Source organism: Mauremys reevesii, linkage group 14 (assembly GCF_016161935.1).
Source record: "Mauremys reevesii isolate NIE-2019 linkage group 14, ASM1616193v1, whole genome shotgun sequence".
Taxonomy (NCBI): Eukaryota; Metazoa; Chordata; order Testudines; family Geoemydidae; genus Mauremys; species Mauremys reevesii.
The window spans coordinates 15287186-15302266 of record NC_052636.1 but is presented as its reverse complement, the minus strand read 5'-3'; the positions used below and the strand labels follow the sequence as shown (position 1 = coordinate 15302266).

At 67.2% G+C, this 15081-nt stretch overlaps 1 protein-coding gene across 1 annotated transcript; it reads right to left on the bottom strand.

Annotated features, from left to right (window-relative positions):
- Positions 1-1366: 1366 nt before the first annotated feature.
- PFN1 (profilin 1) lies at positions 1367-7314 on the bottom strand. The gene is made up of 3 exons (XM_039499867.1): positions 7039-7314; positions 2649-2841; positions 1367-1705 (listed from the first exon to the last, which is right to left on the bottom strand). Exons 1-3 carry the CDS (start codon positions 7168-7170, stop codon positions 1608-1610), a joined length of 423 nt encoding a protein of 140 aa, XP_039355801.1. The 5' UTR covers positions 7171-7314; the 3' UTR covers positions 1367-1607.
- Positions 7315-15081: the final 7767 nt, after the last annotated feature.

The following is a 15081-nucleotide window of genomic DNA, read 5'->3' as shown; positions in this document are numbered from 1 at the left end:
CCGCAGCACCCAGGGGAGGCCTGGCGGGTCAGGGCAGAGCTTTGATTAAAAGAGACTTGCCCTGAATGGACCAGTGACTCTTTGGGGGGGCGTGCGCTGGGCAGGGGGCGGGGGCAGGGACATGGTGGGGTGTGCGCCGTACGTAACCCCTGTTCCCCCAGACTTGGGGGGCACCGGGTGGGATGAGGGGGGAAGGACTCACGTGGGCCGAGGGCAGGCGGCAGCGGGCGCAGGGCTGGTGCTGGGGGGGGCCCGAGGTTCTTCCCTGGAAGGTCTGGAGCTGCTCAGCTCCGGGCTGCCCCCCATGCCAGGCACAGCACAGACCCCCACCCACCCCACATCTGCCGCTTTGCAGATCACCCCCTGCCTCAAGTACAGCTGGGAGGGGGAAACCAGCCCCCCAGGCCTTCCCCTCAGGGTGTGCAAGGACCAGGAATAGAACCCAGGTGTCCTGACCCCCCCCAGCCCAACCCCACCCCAAGGCCTGCCTGCCCTAGAGATCCCCTCCATCTCCCTCCAGGGATGGGCTGGAAGCCAGTCCTGGGTGCCCCATTGCACTGGGGCCAGGGCTCAGACCCCCCCCCCCCCCAAAACCCAGACAGGAGCACAGGTGGGAGCCTCCCCACCCCAAGCAGGATCCCTGGGGCCAGAGCTCTGGCAGATCCCTGGCCAGCTGTTCACACCCCTCCCTGCACCATGACTCAGGCACTGCTGTGTACTAAGGGTGTGCGACTGTGTGCGTCTCTCCAGCCAGCCAGGAGTGTGTGTGCAGGGGGTTGTGTGTGTGTGTGTCTCTCTCCCAGGCTGCGCCCTGCCCCCAGCTGAGCTCTGACTCAGCAACCCTTCCCCAGCAGGGGAGAGAACCCAGGAGTCCTGGCTCTCCACATCCCCACTCTAACCCACCAGCCTCCACTCCCTTCCCCAGCAGGGGAGAGAACCCAGGAGTCCTGGCTCCCAGCCCCCCCTGCTCTAACCACCAGCCCCCACTCCCCTCCCAGAGCCGGGGAGAGAACCCAGGAGTCCTGGCTCCCAGCCCCCCCTGCTCTAACCCACCAGCCCCCACTCCCCTCCCAGAGCCCAGGAGAGAACCCAGGAGTCCTGGCTCCCAGCCCCCCCTGCTCTAACCCACCAGCCCCAACTCCCCTCCCAGAGCCGGGGAGAGAACCCAGGAGTCCTGGCTCCCAGCCCCCCTGCTCTAACCCACCAGCCCCCACTCCCCTCCCAGAGCCCAGGAGAGAACCCAGGAGTCCTGAGCACTCCCTGAGTGGACACTAGACACAGATGCGCCTTGAGAATTATTCAAATTTCCTTTTTATTTCTTTTGTTCCAATATAGTTTTTTCCCCCCTTACCCTCCCCCCCCCCCAAAAAAAAACCTACAACTTTTTTTTTCTTTTTTAAAACCAGAAAAAAATTTGGCAGCAACGAAGAGGATTTTTGTGATAGAAAAAGTGGCGGAGAGACGGGGTGGGCCGGAGTCGCGATCCGAAAGCGAGGAATGGGGGGGCTGCTCCAGGCCCCAGGGCGGGGCGCGCCCCGGCAGGGGGGGGCGGGTGGTCCCAGGCAGCGTGGGCATCAGTAGTACCGCAGCGGAGTGCCGGGCCGGCGTCAATACTGCGAACGTCGCAAGTGACTGGCCATCTCGAAGCATTTCTTGTTCACGCAGCCCCCGTGAATGCCCTCTTTGCCCATGACCAGCACTATCGCTGCAGGGGGGGAGAGAAAAGAGGGGTGAGGGGCCCCCCAGGCTACCCGCTGCCCCCTCCCCACCACACGCCGGGGATGGAGGAAGACACTGGTCTCATGGCAGAGGCCAGATGGGCCCCTGGGATCTGATCCAGTCAGGTAACCCCTACCCCAGCATCTACAGGGAACCCAGGAGTCCTGGCTCCCAGCCCCCCCTGCTCTGACCCACCAGCCCCCACTCCCCTCCCAGAGCCAGGGAGAGAACCCAGGAGTCCTGGCTCCCAGCCCCCCCTGCTCTGACCCACCAACCCCCACTCCCCTCCCAGAGCCGGGGAGAGAACCCAGGAGTCCTGGCTCCCAGCCCCCACTCCCCTCCCAGAGCCAGGGAGAGAACCCAGGAGTCCTGCTGTCACCCCCCACCCCCGCAGCTGTTCATGAAGCCAGGCCAGTTATCCAGGGATCCGGGGCCAGCTGCTGTGGGCCCCGCCGCAGGGAAAGGGGTCAGGCCTCCAGCCGTGCAGGCAGCAGCTGCTGGGAGGGAACGAAGCCATGCTGGCTTTGGGGTGGGGAGGGGGGGGGGAAGCGAGGGCCAGACAGTCCTGGCTCCCAGCCCCCCTGCTCTAACCACCAGCCCCCACTCCCCTCCCAGAGCCAGGGAGAGAACCCAGGAGTCCTGGCTCCCAGCCCCCCTGCTCTGATCCACCAGCCCCCACTCCCCTCCCAGAGCCAGGGAGAGAACCCAGGAGTCCTGGCTCCCAGCCCCCCCTGCTCTAACCCACCAGCCCCCACTCCCTTCCCAGAGCCAGGGAGAGAACCCAGGAGTCCTGGCTCCCAGCCCCCCTGCTCTAACCCACCAGCCCCCACTCCCCTCCCAGAGCCGGGGAGAGAACCCAGGAGTCCTGGCCCCCTTTCCCAGCACCCCCCGCCAGGGGCAGGGCGAGGACCCAGGCGTCCGGCACTCACTCTTGTTGGTCATGCAGGCTGTAATGTTGAAGGTGGGGGCCCCGCCCGTGCTCTTGGTGCGCAAGTCCATGGTATTCTCCCCGTCCACGTGCAGGCTGTCCCGGATCACCGAGCACTTCTGGCCCCCCAGCGTCACCCCGTTGACGAACAGGCCGCTACGGTCCTTGGACATCAGCACGTTTACCTCCGCCGGCTGGGGGGGGGAGAGGTCAGGGGTCACGCTGGACAAGCTAGGGGAGCCCTACCCCCCACAAACCCCATGCCTCTTCTGGCACCAGGGAGAGAACCCAGGAGTCCGGGCTCCCAGCCCCCCCCCCCCCCCAGCTCTAACCCACCAGCCCCCACTCGCCTCCCAGAGCTGGGGGGGAGAACCCAGGAGTCCTGGCTCCCAGCCCCCCTGCTCCAACCACCAGCCCCACTCCCAGAGCCAGGAGAGAACCCAGGAGTCCTGGCTCCCAGCCCCTGCTCTGACCCACCAGCCCCATTCCCCTCCCAGAGCCAGGAGAGAACCCAGGAGTCCTGGCTCCCAGCCCCCCCCCCAGCTCTAACCCACCAGCCCCCACTCGCCTCCCAGCACCTGCTTTCCCTGGGGTGGCTGGGGGGGGGGGGGGGAAGCAGCGGGGCCCAGAACAGCGGTCGGCCCGAACAACCCCATATCTATTCTCCACCAGAAAACACCTGCCCCCAGTACCTCATCTGGGCACAATCCACCCATGCCGGGGGGGGGGGGAATTGGCCCCCCCGGGGTCAGAGTCTGGATCCACACTTGTCATAAAGGGGCAGCCTTTGGGGGGGGAGAACCAGAGGCAGTTTGTTGGGGGGGGAGAGAATTGGCTCCCCAAATTCACCCTTTTCCTCTAGGGGACAGATGGGCTGAGCTGTGTTACCCCCCCCCAAACTTCCCCTTATTAAGAGCTTCCTGACTCAGCAGCCCCCCCTCCGCCCCCCCACGAAGATCCTTATTTTCAGGGGCTGGGACAGGCCTGGCCCTTCCGCATTCTCGACTGATTTCCTCTATCGGCCTCCCCGCCCCGCCCCCCGCCGCACCAAGCTCCCCCCACTGCTCTGCCCCCCTCCCCCCTCAGTTTCCATAGGAAACTGACACCAACGTAAGGGGGGGGGGGTTGAAACCTCTTCCTTCCCCAACCTCTGTCCCTAAGCCCAGGGGATAGAGAGAGACCCCCACACCCCCATGGCAGAACCGGGTGGAGTTTGGGGAGGGGGACGGGGGTTACTGAGCCCAAGAATAAGGGGGGGGGCTCCTTGGATGTCCCAATCACCCCCAAGAATAGATATGGGGGGCAGCCCCACCTTGCAAACTGGGGGAGGGCACAGAGCATAACCCACTCCCCTCCCAGAGCCGGGGAGAGAACCCAGGAGTCCTGGCTCCCAGCCCCCCTGCTCTAACCACCAGCTCCCCCCTCCTCCCAGAGCCGGGGAGAGAACCCAGGAGTCCTGGCTCCCAGGCCCCCCTGCTCTAACCCACCAGCCCCCACTCCCCTCCCAGAGCCGGGGAGAGAACCCAGGAGTCCTGGCTCCAGGCCCCTGCTGTAACCACCAGCCCCACTCCTCCCAGAGCCGGGAGTCCTGGCTCCCAGCCCCCCCTGCTCTAACCCACCAGCTCCCCCCTCCTCCCAGAGCCGGGGAGAGAACCCAGGAGGCCGGGAGGAGACAGGATATGGGGGGGGGGTTTCCCCATGGATGTTACGGGCTTTGGCAAACCCCAGCCCTACTTGTAACAGCCCCTGCCCGGATACAACCCGGCACCGCGCCCCACGGCACCTGGGCCTGGCCCGGCGCCAGAATCCGCCCCTCCCTCCCCTACCAGTACAAAGTTCTGCAGACACCACAGAAAAGAGGGGGTGCAGAGGGATCCCAGTACAGGAGCAGCAGGTCCCCGGCCCACCCTGGGGGGGGCGCAGAGACTGGGGGTCCTGGGGAGGGAATGGAGAAGGGGGGAAGCGTCCGTCCCCCCCATATTCTCCAACCCGGCGCTTTTTCGCCACCCCGACAAAATCCGGGGGCAGCCTCACACCCCGAATCAGTTGCACAATTGCAGGAAGCGGAGGGGGGGACGGGTTTGTACCAGCTCTGTGCTGACCCATAATCATGTCACTTGGGGGGGGGGCACCCCCCAGGACCGGAGCCACTCAAGGGACCTGACTATCACATGCACCACCAGGATGTGGAGATCCGGGAGACCCGACTCCATCCCCTTTCTGGCCAGGAGACGGGGACCCAGATGCTCTCCCAGGCGGGAGGCCCCCAATTCTGGGTGGGTTTAGACAGGAATCCAGCCCCCCACCACACCGAACAAGGCCGGTTTGAAGAGGGAAACCGTTTTTGGACTCCCAACAAAACACACACAAAACTTTCTGCAAAGAGTGAGAAAGTCGGGCCCGAAACCGACTTCGGCTTTTAAACAGAACTGGGTAAGCCAGAGATTTAGACCAGCCCCCCCCAGGCAAGAGAGAGGCTAAAGAATGATTGTTGCAAAGCTGGGGGGGAAAAAGAAAAGATCTGGAAGATTAGGAGGGAGACAGCTGGAGGCCGCAGAGGCAGAGACGTGGCAGTAAAAGGCTAGATTAAACACAGACAGGCGGCTTCCCGCCCCCACCCATTTTATTAACCGAGGGGGGGTGGGAAGGCGGCTTTGCTTTCGAGAAGTTCGCAAAAGTTTCGCTCGCTGGGTTTGGGTGTTTTTTTTTTTTGCACACACAGCAAATGCTGAATTTGCCTCCTGAGTCCCAGAGCTCAGACTGGCAGCCCCCCCCCCCCATATCCTGGTTTTTCAGAGGGGGGGGGTCTCTATTGGGAGGGAGGCCACACCAAGTTGGCCATTTTAAACTCTGTTACAGGGATGGAGAGGCCAGCTGCAGCCATCTCTGGGGTGGGGCCACTCCCCTCACAGGGATCCCCCGGCCCCGAGTTGCAGCCGCCTCTGGGGGTACGCGGCCCTGCTGATCCCAGGCCCTGGCCCTGAGATGCAGCCGCCTCTGGGGTACAGCGGCAGCCACCGAACCGCCGCGCAGAACCAGGGGATCCAATTCGTCCCCACAGCGCAGTAAAAAAAACAATTAAGCTCCAAACTTTCACGCCCCACTGTGGAGTTCCCTGGCCTTGGGGGGTGGACTATTAAAAGGCCTCAAAGATCCAGGAATTTGGACCCTGGATCCAGTTTGCTTTGCAGAACCAAGGGCAGATTTAGGCCGCATTCCCCCGCCCACCAGCCCTCCGCTCCCTCCCCCTGGGCCTTGAGTCATTTCCTGCTGGTAGCCGCCTGGGCCTTTCAGGGTGGGGCCGGGCCAGGAGGTGCCAGCTGGGCCCGACCCACAGCCGCCCAGGGTGTGTGGGGAGCAGGGAGCCGTCCCCTGCCATCCCCAGGGAGCGGGGGGGAACCCCCGTTTGGAGGGCAGCAGGGCAGGGGGGGCGGGAGGAGGTCACCCCCCCCCACACACACACAGTCTGATGCTTTGCAAGAGGAAGTGGCTTTTTTTTGGTGTGCAAGCAGAGATCCCAGCAGGGGTGTTGGGGGAGGGGGCTGGCGGGGGGGGCAGCCAGAGAGCAGGAAGTAGTCGCCTGGGGCTGGGTTCTTTCCCCCCCTCCACTTTGCAAACTTTTTTGTGGCTTCCAGGACAGAGTATCAGAAAGTCTCCCCCACCCCCTGCTCCATGTGCTCCCATCACATGCCCCCCCCGCCCAGTTCCTCTTCTTCGCCATGGCCGATCTAACCCCCCCCTTTGCCCCGAGCACCCCATTTCTGCCTCCCACGTGCTCCCCTTTACGCTCAGACACCCCCCAGGCCTCCACGGGTGCGGCACCCCATAAGGGCCTCTGTTCCCCCCCAGATCCCCTTCTCGCCAATACACCCCTCACCTTACACCCCATAATCCCCCTCCGATGCACCCCCCAGGGGTCCCTCCCTTTCTGAAAGGAGCCCCCCCCCGGGCGTCCCCTGCCTTTTTGCAATGCACCAGCCCTCCATCCCAGCCCCTCATTTTTCAATGCACCCCCATCCCTCCCCCCCTCTTTTGCAGTACAGCCAACCATGCACCCCCATCCCTTTTTTTTTGTTGAAAGAACCCCCCCCCTCCATGCAGGCCCTCCTCTTTGGAATGCAGCCCCCTCCATGACCCTTCCCGCCCTTCCCTCTCTTCCAATCCAGCACCCCCCCCCCTCATATGGCACTTCCGGCCGCCCTCTCTTCCAATGCAGTCCCCGCCCTGGCACAGCCGGCCCCCTCTCCTCCAATCCGGCCCCTTCTTTGGAATCCAGCCCCCACTCTCCCCCTGTCCCCCGCGTCTTTTGCAATGCAACCCCCCCCCGTCCTTTTGCAATGCACCCCTCCCCCTCTTTGCAAGGCAATGCACACACACACGCCGCCCCTCACCGTGATGCTGGCCAGGATCTTGCCCGGGGTGGCGGCCCAGACGGACGGGGCGTCCTTGTAGCCCACGATGGCCGCGTCCTGGCAGGTGCCGTCCGCCATGAGGTTGTCGATGTAGGAGTTCCAGCCGCTCATGGCTGCTGCTGCTGCTGCGGCGGCTGCTGGTGCTGGGGAGGAGCCGGGGCGGCCGGTGCAGACAGGGGCGCGCGCGAGGCTTTAGAATCCCCCGGGGGAGAAAAAAAAAAAAAAAAAAAAGGGCGCGAGACGCCGGACGCGACCGAATCAACCTCGCCCTGGAAGGTGGAGGCCGGCGCGCGCGGGAGGGCGGCGCGTGCAGCGGGCGCGCGCGGGCGGGGCGGGGAGGAGGGCGGCTCGCGCCGCCGCCGCAGCTGATGCTGCTGCTGCTGCACCCACGCGGGAGGGGAGGGTGGGGGGGGCCGGGGAGCCGCAGCGAGACCTCGCGGGGTGCAAAATCCGAGACGCGTGGGGGGCCCCCCGGGCCGGGCGCGCGGCTTTTACATGGGGCCGCAGCCCCCAAACCCCGCCTGCTCCATGGGGCGGGGCCACGCGCGCCCCGGGATCCATCCGCGCGGCCCCCCCCCCCGCCCCCAGCCGGGACTCGTTCGCCTCGTTCCGTGCACCCCGCGCTGCAGTGCGCCCCCACCCAGAGGTCCCCTTTCCCCCGTGCACCCCCATGCACCCCCATGCACCCCCCAGAGGTCCCCTTTCCCCCGTGCACCCCCCTTCCCCCCCATGAACCCCCCAGAGGTTCCCTTTTCACAGTGCAACCCCGTCCCCCCTGCACCCCCCAGAGATCCCCTTTTCACAGTGCACCCCCCTTCCTCCATGCGCCCCCCAGAGGTCCCCTTTTCCCCGTGCACCCCCTTCCCCATGCACCCACAGAGGTCCCCTTTTCACAGTGCACCCCCTTTCCCCATGCACCCCCAGAGGTCCCCTTTTCACACTGCAGCCCCTTCCCCCATGCACCCCCAGAGGTCCCCTTTTCACAGTGCACCCCTTCCCCATGCACCCCAGAGATCCCCTTTTCACAGTGCACCCTTCCTCCATGCACCCCAGAGGTCCCCTTTTCACAGGGGAACCCCCCTTCCCCCCATGCGCCCCCCTGAGGTTCCCTTGTCCCCGTGCACCCCCCCAGAGGTCCCCTTTTCACACTGCACCCCCCTTCTTCCATGCGCCCCCCAGAGGTCCCCTTTTCCCCATGCACCCCAGAGGTCCCCTTTTCACAGTGCACCCCCTTTCCCCATGCACCCCAGGAGCCTGCGCTTTTGAATGCACCCCATACACTGCCCCAGTGGTTCCTTTTTCACACTGCACCGAGACACCCTGCTATCCCCATGCACCCTTAGGTCCCCTTTAAAGCATCCCCCTTTTCCTCATATACCCCCCCAGTGGGTCCCTTTGTCATTCACCCCCAATTCCCCTCATGCCTCCCCTAGGGGGGTCCCCTTTTCACCCTGCCCCTTTCCCCCTCTCGCATCCCCTCTTTGCACCCCCTTTTCCCTCATGCACCCACAAGGGGGTCCCCCCTCTTTCACGAACCCCCTGTTCCCCTCATACCCCGCCAGGGGTCCCCTTTTCACCCTGCACCTTTCCCCCCTCGTGTGCACCCCCGTTATTCTCATGCACCCACTAAGGGTTCCCGTTCAACACTGTGGCCCCTCCCTTTCCTCCTGTGCCCCCCAAGAGCCCCTCCCCTCATCCCACCCCCCCATCCCCACAGCAGTCGGGGTGCTCCCCTCAGCGCATGTGGGTCTGATCCCCTCCCCGAGGCATGCAGGGAAATCTGCCTGTGTCCCCCTCCCACATGCACACATCCTGCATGTCAACACACGTGTGCACAATAACACGCACAAGCTGCGTGCCCACAGCCCGAGGAACCCTGCCAGAGCTCCCGTGTTCAGGCGCACAGACAGAGCAAAGCCACGCATGGACACGTGTGAACATACACACGCCATTACACGCAGTCTCCCCCTCCCCTCCCCCCCACACGCATGGACAAGCACACGGGCCTACGCGGCCGCATGCAAACACCCGGCGTGTGCCGTACCCAGGTGCCATCCGTGCCAAAACAGACATGCATGTCAGCACGTGTTGAATACATGCATGTAGACATACATGTGAACCCCCCACAGCTGACATGCTAACATGTGTGACCCCGCCCCACCCCCCCACCCCCATGTCCAATGACACACACACAAGGCCACACAGCTCCCAAAATAGGCAGGGACCGCCCCCCCCAGAGAGGCGGGCTCCCATTGGCCCGTCCCCGCGCCTGCGTCAGAGAGCGGGCGGGACTATTTGGCGGAAGGATACAGTCTGCAAAACTTTTCGTTCCTTCTTGTCCGGCCCAACTTTTTCCTGGGGGGAGGGGCATAAAGTCTCACTTCCTGTCGGTGGGGGAGGGGTCGGCCCAGTCAGGGCGCTCAGGGCCCCTTGCAATACGGTCAGGGCCCTATGTGACCCCCAAACCCCACAGCCCCATGCTGGGATGCGCCCACCTCTGGGGCGGGGCGGCCGGTTACCCAGGGACCCCTCGCCCGGCGCTGAGACGCGCCCACCTCTGGTGCCGGGCGGCCGGTTACCCGGGGACCCCTCGCCCGGCGCTGAGATGCAGCCACCTGTGGGGCGGGGCGGCCGGTTACCTGGGGACCCCTCACCTGGCGCTGAGATGCGCCCACCTCTGGGGTGGAGCGGCCGGTTACCCAGGGACCCCTCACCCGGCGCTGAGATGCAGCCACCTCTGGGGCGGGGCAGCCAGTTACCCGGGCACCCGTCGGCGCTGAGATGCAGCCACCTCTGGGGCGGGGCGGCCGGTTACCCGGGGACCCCTCGCCCGGCGCTGAGATGCAGCCACCTCTGGGCCGGGGCGGCCGGTTACCCGGGGACCCTTCGCCCGGCGCTGAGATGCAGCCACCTCTGGGGCGGGGCGGCCGGTTACCCGGGGACCCCTCGCCCGGCGCTGAGATGCAGCCACCTCTGGGCCGGGGCGGCCGGTGACAGGGACGCTGGGCCCATGATCTCTCAGCCAGTGAAATCCAGGCTCAGTATCCCCTGAGCTCCTTATCTTATCAGTGGGCCAATTAGATTAGTCACTCTGAGCCCTGCCTGATTAGCTTCCAGATAAACATTTTATGCCCCCAGCCCAGCCCAGCCCTTTCTGCGGAGGGTGGGGGGGCAGGTCTCTGTGGCTGGACCAGCCCTTTCACTGGGGATCTGCCTCAGGGCCCCTTCCTGGGGGCAGTAAATCCAGCCCCAGAGATCTGTGGATTCCTTGAGACCTGATAGGAAAGAAAGAGCTCTGGGGGCCATATGGGGGCTGGTGGGTTAGAGCAGGGGGGCTGGGAGCCAGGACTCCTGGGTTCTCTCCCCGGCTCTGGGAGGGGAGTGGGGGCTAGTGGTTAGAGCTCAGGGGGCTGGGAGCCAGGACTCCTGGGTTCTCTCCCCGGCTCCGGGAGGGGAGTGGGGGCTGGGGGTGGGGGGGGAGTGTCCCTGATGCCTGGAGCATGTGAGGGGGGGAGGGGTGGCTTTGATCTCTCCTTCCCCCACCCCCACCCACCTCTGCCTCCTGCCCGTGACTGGGCCCTCCCAGGATTTCGGGGTGTCATAATGGGGTGGGGGCCCACAGGCGGCGTCGAGGGTCCCGCAGGGCGGGCGACGCCCCAGCAGGAGAACCAGGCCTGAGTCACGCCCGGCGCTGAAGGGTCCCTGACTCGCTGGGCTGGGGAGCTGGGCCTGCCTGGGGGCAGGGGCCTGTCCCCGCTGGGGGGCGCCGGGACCAGGGGAGCTGCCCAGGGATTCGGGCCCCGGGGCCGGCTGGGCGGGGAGAGGCCCCGCAGCCCCACTGCAGAAGTGACCTTAATAAACCACTTCCCCCCTCCGCAGCTCAGCCTGAGCAGCTCCGGGAGGGGAGAGCAGGGGGGGCTGGGAGCCCGGACTCCTGGGTTCTCTCCCCAGCTCTGGGAGGGGAGTGGGGGCTGGTGGGTCAGAGCAGGAGGGGCTGGGAGCCTGGACGCCTGGGTTCTCTGGTGGCTCTGGGAGGGGAGTGGGGGCTGGTGGTTAGAGCAGGGGGGCTGGGAGCCCGGACTCCTGGGTTCTCTCCCGGCTCCGGGAGGGGAGTGGGGGCTGGTGGGTCAGAGCAGGGGGCCCTGGGAGCCCGGACTCCTGGGTTCTCTCCCCGGCTCTGGGAGGGGAGTGGGGGCTGGTGGGTGAGAGCAGGGGCTGGGAGCCAGGACTCCTGGGTTCTCTCCCGGCTCTGGGAGGAGTGGGGCTGGTTGGTTAGCGCAGGGGGGGCTGGGAGCCAGGACTCCTGGGGTCTCTCCCCGGCTCTGGGAGGAGTGGGGCTGGTGGGTCAGAGCAGGGGCTAGGAGCCAGGACTCCTGGGTTCTCTCCCCAGCTCTGGGAGGGGAGTGGTGGCTGGTGGGTTAGAGCAGGGGGGGCTGGGAGCCAGGACTCCTGGGTTCTCTCTCCAGCTCTGAGAGAGGACTGGGGGCTGGTGGGTTAGAGCAGGGCGGGAGGGCTGGGAGCCCGGACTCCTGGGTTCTCTCCCCAGCTCTGGGAGGGGAGTGGGGGCTGGTGGGTTAGAGCAGGGGGGCGGGGGCTGGGAGCCAGGACTCCTGGGTTCTCTCCCCGGCTCTGGGAGGGGAGTGGGGGCTGGTGGTTAGAGCAGCGGGGGGCTGGGAGCCAGGACTCCTGGGTTCACTCCCCAGCTCTGGGAGCAGGTAACTCGCCCCTTTGGAGTTTTCCCAGGACTCTGGGCTTCAGTTCCTGATTGGCGTCACCGGGGCGTGTGAATTTGCAGGGACCCTCTGTCCCGCCCCCCCCGCCCCTGCAAAGTACGGGGGCCAGCACTGACTGCTAGGGAACGCTCCCCCCCCCCCCGGGCCCTTATTCTGCCAACTCCCATCCAGACCCGGAGTCACGCCCGCCCCGTCCACACCCCAGAGCCGGTTGGCAGCCCGGCCTCGTGCAATTGTGCCCCGGCTCCTGGGGCGGGGCCCGTGGCTGTGGGAGCCAGCGGGGACCCCGCCCGGCCGTCAGGGGCTCAGGACACCCCCCTCCGGGCCACGGGCGGCCGGGCCCCCCCTCCCAGCATTGCAGGGGGCAGGGGCATTCCCGCCGCCTGAGTCACCTGCATAAAACAGACGGGCCGGAGCCGGGCAGTCCCTGCCCTGGGGCCGGGTGGGAGCCGGCGCCCCCCAGAGGGGACAGGCCCCTGCCCCATTCCCCGCCCCCCTGAGCCAGCCAGTCCCTGCCCTGGGGCCGGGGGGAGCCGGCGCCCCCCAGAGGGGACAGGCCCCTGCCCCATTCCCCGCCCCCCTGAGCCAGCCAGTCCCCGCCCTGGGGCCGGGTGGGAGCCGGCGCCCCCCAGAGGGGACAGGCCCTGCCCCATTCCCTGCCCCCCCGAGCCAGCCAGTCCCCGCCCTGGGGCCGGGGGGGAGCCGGCGCCCCCCAGAGGGGACAGGCCCCTGCCCCATTCCCTGCCCCCCTGAGCCAGCCAGTCCCTGCCCTGGGGCCGGGTGGGAGCCGGCGCCCCCCAGAGGGGACAGGCCCCTGCCCCATTCCCCGCCCCCCTGAGCCAGCCAGTCCCTGCCCTGGGGCCGGGTGGGAGCCGGCGCCCCCCAGAGGGGACAGGCCCCGGGCCCCATTCCCTGCCCCCTGAGCCAGCCAGTCCCTGCCCTGGGGCCGGGTGGAGCCGGCGCCCCAGAGGACAGGCCCCTGCCCCATTCCCGCCCCTGAGCCAGCCAGTCCCTGCCTATCCCAGAGGACAGGCCCCTGCCCGCCCCTGAGCCAGCCAGTCCCTGCCCTGGGGCCGGGCGCCCCAGAGGGGACAGGCCCCTGCCCCATTCCCGCCCCTGAGCCAGCCAGTCCCTGCCCTGGGGCCGGGAGGAGCCGGCGCCCCAGAGGACAGGCCCCCCCCCCCCCCGCCCCTAGCCCAGCCTGTCCCCTCCTGGGGGGGGGGAGCGCCCCCCAGGAGGACAGGCCCCGCCCCCATTCCCTGCCCCTGAGCCAGCCAGTCCCTGCCCTGGGGCCGGGGAGGAGCCGGCGCCCCCCAGAGGGGACAGGCCCCGCCCCAGCATTAAGGACTGAATCTTGCCCAGGTATACCGTAATGCTTCTATCCTAAAAAGAACCGGGTGGATTTCCAGACATGGCCACTAGGTAGCGCCCCTGCTCCTGAAAGGCGTGTGGTGGGAGAGAACCCAGGAGTCCTGGCTCCCAGCCCCGCCCCCGCTCCAATCCACCAGCCCCCATTCCCCTCCCAGCGCTGGGGAGAGAACCCAGGAGTCCTGGCTCCCAGCCCCGCCCCCGCGCCAACCCACCAGCCCCCATTCCCCTCCCAGAGCCAGGGAGAGAACCCAGGCGTCCGGGCTCCCAGCCCCCCTGCTCTAACCCACCAGCCCCCACTCCCCTCCCAGAGCCGGGAGAGAACCCAGGAGTCCTGGCTCCCAGCCCCCCTGCTCTAACCCCCCAGCCCCCACTCCCCTCCCAGAGCTGGGGAGAGAACCCAGGCGTCCGGGCCCACAGCCCCCCCTGCTCTGACGACCAGACAGGGCAGCGTGATGCATTCAGGGGTCAGGGTCTCAGTGGGGCTGGTGCAGATGAATGGAGACCCCCATCCCCCGCAGTGTCCATCCAGACCCCCTGCATCCCAGCAGCCCCGGGACGGGCAATCCCCCCCCACGCGCTATGTGAGGCGAGCGTCTCGGGTTGCCGTGTCCTTTCCCCGCTGCTTGGAATGGGCGCCCTGGATCTCTGACCTTTAGCGCACTCGCCGTGGGGCTAAATATAGGGCTAGAGAGAAAGTCCAAAGGGCCCCGGCTGTCTGGAGAGGTGGGGTGGGGGTGGGGATCCCCCTGCCCCCCATAGGAGTGAGCAACGGGGAAAGACCAGCCCCTGGGGGGGGGCTGCGTGGGTCATGCAAGGCCCCTGCCCCATTCCTGCCCCCCTGAGCCAGCCAGTCCCTGCCCTGGGGCCGGGGGGGAGCCGGGGCCCCCCAGAGGGGACAGGCCCCTGCCCCATTCCCCGCCCCCCTGAGCCAGCCAGTCCCCGCCCTGGGGCCGGGGGGGAGCCGGCGCCCCCCAGAGGGGACAGGCCCCTGCCCCACTCCCCGCCCCCCTGAGCCAGCCAGTCCCTGCCCTGGGGCCGGGGGCAGAGCCCCCAGAGGACAGGCCCCTGCCCCATTCCCGCCCCTGAGCCAGCCAGTCCCTGCCCTGGGGCCGGGAGCCGCGCCCCAGAGGGGACAGGCCCTGCCCCATCCCCGCCCCTGAGCCAGCCAGTCCCGCCCTGGGGCCGGGGAGCGCCCCAGAGGGACAGGCCCCTGCCCCACTCCCCGCCCCCCTGAGCCAGCCAGTCCCCGCCCTGGGGCCGGGGGGGAGCCGGCACCCCCCAGAGGGGACAGGCTGTGGGGTTCTGGGAGCTGCCCCAGTGGCCCCCGAGCGGTGTGTGGGGCAGAGACATGGGCCTTGTCCAGCCCGGGGAAGGGGGTGTGCACAGGATGAAGGTCAAATCTCACCTGCTTCCTTGTGTGCACCAGGCCCCCTGCCCCTCCCAGCCGACCCACAGAATCTCGTCCTGGTCAGATGGGTACAGAGCGACCCCCGTCCCTCCCCACCCCAGTGCCCCTCAAGTGAATGTCCCTGAGGCACCTGTGGCTAATAACCTGCCAGACAAGGGGGGGGGGTCCCTGAATGCCCCAGTGCCTGATTCTCTCCTCAGCTCTGGGAGGAGAGTGGGGGCTGGTGGGTCAGAGCAGGGGGGCTGGGAGCCAGGAATCCTGGGTTCTCTCCCTGGGTCAGAGCAGGGGGGCTGGGAGCCAGGACTCCTGGGTTCTCTCCCTGGCCCTGGGGGGCGGGTGCTGTGCGTGAGGGACGCTGGGATCGTTCAAGCGGCTGCATATTTGTGCGGGTGCCAACGGCCCGTCTGGGGGTTGGCCCGTCCCCACACAGGCAGGGCACTTACAGACAGTCCCTAACTGGGCCCGGGTGGGCGGAGGATGCCGGGGACCTCGGGTATAAAAGGGAGGGGG

Bases quoted from the DNA above. Each gene is read 5' to 3' on its own strand.
- PFN1 (XM_039499867.1), bottom strand. From the start codon at position 7,170: ATGAGCGGCTGGAACTCCTACATCGACAACCTCATGGCGGACGGCACC. The intron at 2,842-7,038 runs GTGAGGGGCGGC...TCCCCCCCCCAG, and splicing joins AGATCCTGGCCAGCATCACG to CCGGCGGAGGTAAACGTGCT. The intron at 1,706-2,648 runs GTGAGTGCCGGA...CCCCCCCTGCAG, and splicing joins AGCCTGCATGACCAACAAGA to CGATAGTGCTGGTCATGGGC.